The 7,898-nt window shown below is 39.1% G+C and overlaps 1 protein-coding gene across 1 annotated transcript in view; it reads left to right on the plus strand.

The window, feature by feature from the left end:
- Positions 1-6,235, plus strand: part of LOC144642185 (uncharacterized) — a 42,264-nt gene extending 36,029 nt beyond the window's left edge. Inside the window, exons 13-15 of the mRNA XM_078501169.1 lie at positions 1,618-1,799; positions 3,284-3,322; positions 5,650-6,235. Of these exons, the coding sequence (XP_078357295.1) occupies positions 1,618-1,799; positions 3,284-3,322; positions 5,650-5,720 (292 nt within the window). The 3' untranslated portion in view covers positions 5,721-6,235. The remainder of the gene's footprint in view (positions 1-1,617; positions 1,800-3,283; positions 3,323-5,649) is intronic.
- The last annotated feature ends 1,663 nt before the right edge of the window (positions 6,236-7,898 follow it).

Consider the following 7,898-nt stretch of genomic DNA (forward strand, 5'->3'; position numbering starts at 1 on the left):
AAGTAAGAATGAAAGAGTCAGTGTCCAGCGTGTGAGATACTTCCAAATTCACAGCTCGCACAGCCAGACAGGTGAAGATTACACCATAACGTTTCTCGAGACCTCTCTTTTGACCAACAAGGAACGGACCGAAATAGTCTACTCCCACGCATGTGAAAGGAGGTTGATCTGGAGTGACTTGAGGGGATGGTAGTTCCGCCATCTTTTGTTCTCCAGCAGAACCATGACGTTTACACGCAGAGCAGGTCGAAAGTACACCACGTACACTTGAATTGGCACGAATCAGCCAGAACCTTTCTCTCGAAATTGATAGGACATATTCCCTGCCTGAGTGGCCACTCTTTTCATGAAAATGCATGATAAGTAATCGAGCGAGCCGGGTGGGACCCTTTAGGAATAGTATCCTGATGCTTTGAATCTACAGGTAGAGGCGCTCTTTTAAGCCGTCCACCAACACGGAGAAGACCATCAATAAGGATCGGATCAAGACTTGCAAGTGCACTCGATTTCTTAACACATTTCCCGCTTTAGATGGCTTCCATCTCCTCTGAAAAGGCGTCATTCTGGAAGAACTTAAGAATTCCTCTTTCTGCATTCTCCAATTCTTCAACATCATACTTGTCATCTTGGCTGATATCTCGTTGCTTTGTCTCTTTTATCCTTATCAGGAATCTCCCCTGACATCGAAGACACAGTGCGATAAACTTCTGCAATTTTAACCAGGACGAGAAACGCTGGACGATAGAATTGAAACCAGAATACGCCTTATTCACATGAACAACCAAGGACTTCGGTTCCCGTTTTACCTCAGGGTCATCTTCTTCTAATTCTGCACTGCATTGAGGAGATTTCTCCCATTCAGATTTCTACTTCAGGAGGAACGCCCGCCCCTTTATCCAGCGTTCATTCTTAATGAGACTCACTAGCTACTGTTTTTATAAACAATTTTGTACAATAGTTATGTGATTTTTTAAAAATTTATTACGTGATTCTTACATAATTTTTGTCTCCATTTATTGTAATCCTTTTCTTTTCATTGTATTTCCATTTCATTTCATTGTATTTTTGTTTGTATACCAACGGATACTCCAGCTAAACTTTACACACTTTCGCATTATTCGAGGTAACTTCGACTCTTAGCCAAATATATTTAAACTGCGGCTCAGCTCAATCTAACATCAACCCACCTCAACACCTGCAATATATGCACACGCGGTTTGCACAGGTCAGCGATTGACCAAAATGTTTAACAGTAACTGATGGACGGAGTGAAGGTGTGAAGGAACGAAGGATATAAGGAGTGAAATTCAGCAGTAGTTCTTGTACGATACTAGTGGTTCATGAAAATAAGATAAGATAAGATTTTATTTACCTCTCCAAAAATGGTTTTTCAGGGCAAATTACAATAAAATGTTAAAAATGTATAAAAAAGTTACAATCATCCGATACCAGGATTCATTATAAAATTGTATAAAGGCGTTCTCTGGTAAACAAAATAGTTTAAAAATTATTAGCTTTCGGCAGCCAGTCTGCTGTCTTCGACGGATGATAATCCGTCATGTACGATATCAATCCCAAAAACAGAAAATTGATCTTTCTAACCGGTTTTCTCCGCAGATTGGACAATGACGCAAATTACTGTGCCCAGTGCCCATGGGAAAAGAAGCGTCACATGCGAGATATGTGCTCAGATCGGAAACTTCTCTCCTCTACTTTCAAGAGGGCATTGCCAAACGGACTGGGTTCTGGAAAAGACGTGAAAAGCCTGGTTCCAAGCTTAAGAAGGATTAAAAAGAAAAGTAGGTTTTATAGAGTAGTCGGGCCATATGTTTGGTAATGAAGCGCGTTTTATGGTTACCAGCTCATTCCTTACATATTCTTTACTTGTTGCCATACAAAAGCGCACAGTAGTCACATTAGGTTAGTTAGGTTAGGTTACTAATTTTAGCGATTTAAGCAAGTTGGGCCAAAATCGCTAAACTAAGTACTCGCTAAAATTTGTCTCGGTAAAATTTAATACGTGTTAAATTAATACCCCCGCCCGCCAGAGGAACACAAAATTGAATAATATTATAGTGGCCCTTTTCAACTATATGACAACGTCAGAAGGTAGGGAAACAATTAAGAAGTGTTGGGAGTGAGCTGTGATCGCCGGCACCGTGGAAAATATGTCTGATTTCCCTGACGAGGACCCACTTTCTAACATTTGCAATTTACTTTGTTCTTTCTGACAATGTAAATGTTCGTTCAATTTTAAGTGACTTTGTTCTATTACTGAACATTTTTTATTTCCATCTTAGCTATATATTAAAAGTGTTTTTTTTTTTTAATTATTTTTCGGAAAATCGCCAAGTTTAATAGTCGCTAAATCTTGCTTAGAAAAAATCGCTAAAATTAGTAGTCGCTAAAAATAGTAACCTTAAGGTAAGTTGACGGACAACCTCGACCTGGACTTAGAATGTGTAAACAAAGGATTATCGAATTTTTCTACCATTTGAAAACTCCTAATAAACAGCACGCAATGCATGCAGAAGCGACGACGATTTCCAAGGGGGTCTTAAACAATTAACAGGAAATTTCTCAAAAAAATAATGTATCATGATAATAAAATTAGATGACAACTTTTGTATTGAATATGTTCCAACAAACGTTGCGTTATCTTAGCTTGTAGCGTGACATCTGGTATTAGCCTGATATACGATACATGATCATGACTTTCGAGTGACCAAGTTCAAACGCGGTCTCAAAGTTGTTTACACAGGCCTGAATTGCAGAAATGTCTGTACTGAATATCACAGAACTCGTGAAATATAGTTTGTCTCTTTCGTTTATATTTTTGTATTAGTCCTTTCTAACTTCCCGGGAGTATTTTGCTTTGTGTCCTTAAACTTGATCTCTGTTCACGTCTCATTTATTTCTATAGTTAGTTCCCACCCATGTCTCTAGTTACCAGTGTTCCTCGGTTGGGGTAACCATAAAAAGATCAAAAGGAATTTCGTTCCCCGGCATTAAGGATAGTCATCGCTTAAAAATGAATAAAATTGTTAATTACCGGTAGTAACAACTTGGAAATAATTAATGTTCAGTTTTCTTAATAGTTTTAATACTTAAATAGAATAATCGTTAATCAAAGCGCCCCTTCCTTCCTTCCTTCCTTTCTTCCTCCCTCCCTTCCTTCCTCCCTCCCTCCCTCCCTCTCTTCTTCCTTCCTTCCTTCCTCCCTTCCTTCATGCTTGCTTGCTTGCTTGCTTTTCTTTCTTTCTTTCTTTTTGTATTGTTACAGCTTGCCCTTCTTGGCTACGACACGTTCACAAAAGCCAAGGTCAGTGTTGTTACAGATCAATAGTACATGTATTTAAACAACGCGCAGTCTCTTTTATTTCCCATCGCACGACGCGAAATTGGGAATGCGAATTATGCAAATCGAGATTGAGCATTGAGTTTCAAAACCGAGGCTGCAGATCTTATCGATTTGTGACCTTTCACAACTTTTTGATTGCACTTTTTTAACTTTTCCAGTGGAACAAAAAAACGACTGATCGTGGTATAATTGCCATTCTGGACAGTGAGCAGCCTCTTTCTTTTCCTAGTGCGTGTCGCAAAAACAGGGACTTGCACGAGGGACCGTGCATCAGGCTTTTAGCCAGGTGGGAGTCCAGGAGTCCTATGGACGGCCACTTTTCAGAGAAAATTGATATGAATAACTGTATACAATTTTTTTTAGCAAATCTGGAAATCTTGAGATACCTTTGCGCTCATAACTGCAGAAAAGCACCTTGTATGCTCCTCAGGCCCTCCTATGGGGACAACATCAGGCCTTATAAAAATTTTGCACTCCCACTTTTTAAATCCTGGTTTAAAGCCTGCCGTGCATAAATTACCTGGAGGGGGGTTGGGAAATGGGTAAAATATGGCTCAAATGAAGACGCACCCCCCACCCCTTCACTATGCAAAAATTTTTTTTCGACCTCCCCTCACCTACTGATAACATTTAGAGCAACCCCCTCCCCCGACCGATTCCTCTCCAATAGGTTCCCTCAATCCTAATTTACATCTTGGATGTCTTTCTCAGGCACAAACAACGCATGCGACGCCAACATCAGAATCACTTGACTCTGATTCTGAAGTTTTTATCTTTCACTGGCTATTAGAAGTCCTTAATATATATCTTGTTAAAGTATTTTAGCTCGATAGCATCCGCCGTCTTTAAGATAAAACCTTTTGAATTTCGGAGTTTCACGCCACACGACATCAAGATGGCCGCCAGAAGGCTGTCATGTATGCTTAAAAAAAGTTCCTCATCCTGCGATTTTTAACAATCTGAACAGTTTAGGTTTTGCGAGAAGTGTTAATGTGAATAGATCCGTTACTAATTCTGTTTAATTATACCATGTAGGCTAGCCTACAATGGCATCTTTCTTTTACACTGAATAATATCATAGTGCAAGGGTTCTTGTTTCATAAAAATCTGGTGCCAATAGAGTAGTACCATTTTAATATATTACAGAGGAATTCATCTCCAACTGGATGACAGATAGGAAAATATTAAATAATCAGCTAGTTCAGAGATCCGAACACCCGGAGTTGTTATGTTTCCAAGTTTAATTCCAGTGTAAGCAAGTATAAATACTTGAATTCTAATTAACAATCAGACAACGAGCCCAGGTTTTCTATGAGCGAATAGAAAATAAGGCACAGCCGAGTTGGCTATTGCTCAAAGAAAACAAGGGCGAGTAGTCTAATTATCTAAGTAGAAACTCTAAAGGATTGCAGTCCAATTTTATGTACTTTGAAGCCAAACATTAAGAAAAGAGCAACGCGCGTGCGGTCGTGGTCTATCAGTGGATAGAAAACAATGAGAGAACCAATCAGATTCGCTTATTTAGACAGCAAATGGCCGAGTTTCTACTAATAGCTCTTCTACCACTTTTCCAGTTTGTAAAAAGGAGTGAAAAAAGTCATGCCCCCCTCTGGTATGTATAAAATTTTACACCCAGCCCCCCTCTCTCTATTGGTGATTTTCCCCTATGCTCTCTCCCCTCTGGTTTCCCACAGTTTCCCCCCCCCCCCCCCTTCCAGGTAATTATTGCGCAGTCCCTAATTGTAACTTTTCCAGTCGTGCGTGGGATTTCAGGAACAAACACCGACTGCTCGCAGTGTTATTAATATTCCATTTTACAAGACACCACGGTGTGTTATTGTTTGTTTTTAACGTGGTAGAACCTTTAGCTAAATCATTCAATTACCGCGACATCTTATAATTCACACTCAAGCCGTTGTCAAGTGCCTGGAGTCTTGTCCAATACACCTGATCTGAGACTGGTCGTCTAAGCCAAGAGTCGACCAGACTCGCGTAGACACCAGATCACGAAGGACAAGAGAGAACGTGTGAGAACGCGAGAGAGCCAAAGTGGTTGAGGACGGTAGGAAATGGTGGCGGACGAAGCTCGTGCCTGTATATGTATCTTCGTAGACGATCCAACTCAGATAGGATGGGTTTTGTGTCTGTGCGTGTGTTTACACAGGCCTTTCAAACATGGTCTGATTCTTGGTAATAACGACGCCGAAATAACTGTGTTGTTTCACCGATATTGAGCGCGGGTTAGATGTTAGAGTGAGTATTCGGTCATTCTTGTTTTTTTTTTTTAGGAAAACGTCCTAGAAAGCTGAACAGAAAGAGGAGCACATCGGAGAAGACATTTACCAACCCAAGCAAATAATCAGTTGTATTTGCAACAGCTATGAGATAACGTACTTAATCATCTAGCATGTTTGATTAAATATAAAATGGATATTGTTTAAACGTAGGGCATATTATCTTGCAATTTATATGAAGGTGTAATTCACATGAAGGTCATTTGAAATTTGAAACTCGTAATAGCCCGGCATTTATACAGGATAAGCGTGATTATTTAAATTGTTGTCACCATTCGCAAGAATATTCGAGAATGCAAGAGAAGAAAGACTGACTTGGCGTACGATAAGATTGACTGTGTTGGTGCTTGTGCAACGATTAATACAATCTGCGGGAAAAATTTGAAAAAACAAAAGAAAAAAAACATAATTAATAATTTATTTATTCAATTTAATGGACCAATTTCAAGCGTGAAAATTATAAAAATCACCACTCGTTAGAGACCAGAGTCGAAAAGAAACTCGTAAATTGTCTATCAAGAAACAATGTTATTGAGCTCATTCTAAAATGAGTCACACTGATCAGTGAATGAAAGGAAAAGACCAATTGGATATCGATGAGCATGTTATGATGTAATGCATACATTTAATTACATAAAATAAAAATAATGATTATAAAAGACTTATAATGTACGTAATGGAACAAATCTAATATTGTTGAAAATGCCACAAATCTCTCTAATTTATTGTCAATCTCAAGAGAAAATAAAATAATAAATTAAATAAAATTGTTTATTTTGTATTATTTTTTAACATAGCATTTTGATTAAAGGGGCACTGCCAGTAACGCAAACTTGAAAAGTTGAAAGTCATACATCTATGGAAGCCCTAAAAATATTAATAGCTTAGCTTCGTTCAAAATTTCAGCCTCTCAGTAACAATTTCCAGCGAGACGACAGCATTGAATGGGAAATGAAAAAAAAACTGGCTTAATTGGCTTATTCAAAGAAGGAATTAAATTGGCACAAGAAATATTATCTACATCACATGTATATATTTCTCCGTTTTGTTGTTATGGTACAAGCAATATCGAAAACAAGGCTAAGAAATAGTGAATACATGCAGCTACATAGTGAATACATGCATGGTGAATACATGCAGCTATCATGCACTATTCTGCGTAATCCCAGAATTTCCTCAGTACCCGCAAGTGACCTAAGTTACCGCCGATAACCAGAATATAAGATAAATTCGTTGCAAGTAAACCTGGCTTTCTAATAAATAAATTCTAATCCACCTACACTGTATTGCTAAAGAATAAAGTTTAAGCGCTTGATTTCATAGCGAATTTCAGCCCGGTTTTCCGGGCTGAGATTCCAGCTCGGCTTTCAAAAGAAATCTTAAAAAGACGTTTGCGATAACATGAAGAAGTTCCATCCCGGGCTGAATTACAGCCCGGGCTGAGATTTCCAGCCCGGTTTCTGAAACCGGGCTGGAAATCTCAGAAAACAGGCTGAAAAACTTCATGTAATCACATTAAAATTTCAATCCCGGCTGAAAAGTGAGTTTATGGAAGCGCAGTGATGGTTTTAAACGAAAGAAAATGGCGGCCACGGTAATTTTTCAGTTTCAAAGAAGTGTTTAACCCGGGCTGAAATTCGCCATGAAATCGCAACAAAATTTCACCACGGCAGACACATGTGCAGACCGGGCTGAAATTCGCCATGTTATCAGGCCCTAAGTCATGCATAGACCACATAATATATAAAGTCAAAAGAGCAAACGCAAGTTAAAGGCATTTAGAAATACCCGTACAACGGCCTCGTATTTTTCTTAGATGCTTGGTAAAGTAAATAACTCGACCTCCTACTGGAATATGGTGAACAGGGTCACCAACCAACAGGGCCACCAACCCCAAAATGAATCTTGTCCCGTGCTTAAATTGTGAAGCGCATCGAACTTCGGGAAATGCGCTATAGAAGTATCATAAGTATAAGCATGTATAATACGGAAGACCATTGGTCCAATAAGACGGGACGACTACAGGACGAGGAGTATACAAGAAGAACAATGAATCTGATGAATCGGAAGTGGCAAACTATCGATCGGTATCCGTTCTCAGCATCCCAAGTTACATACTTTAATCATGCAGAGGCCAATGATAACTACAATGTAAGTCAAACATGTCTTTAAACAGAACAACTTGGCCTCCGACAGACAGTGGGCGTATCGCCCTGATTTTACAACAGAACTAATCCTAATAC

This window comes from Oculina patagonica, chromosome 2 (genome assembly GCF_052425735.1).
Source record: "Oculina patagonica isolate OP01 chromosome 2, crgOcupat, whole genome shotgun sequence".
Classification (NCBI taxonomy): Eukaryota; Metazoa; Cnidaria; class Anthozoa; order Scleractinia; family Oculinidae; genus Oculina; species Oculina patagonica.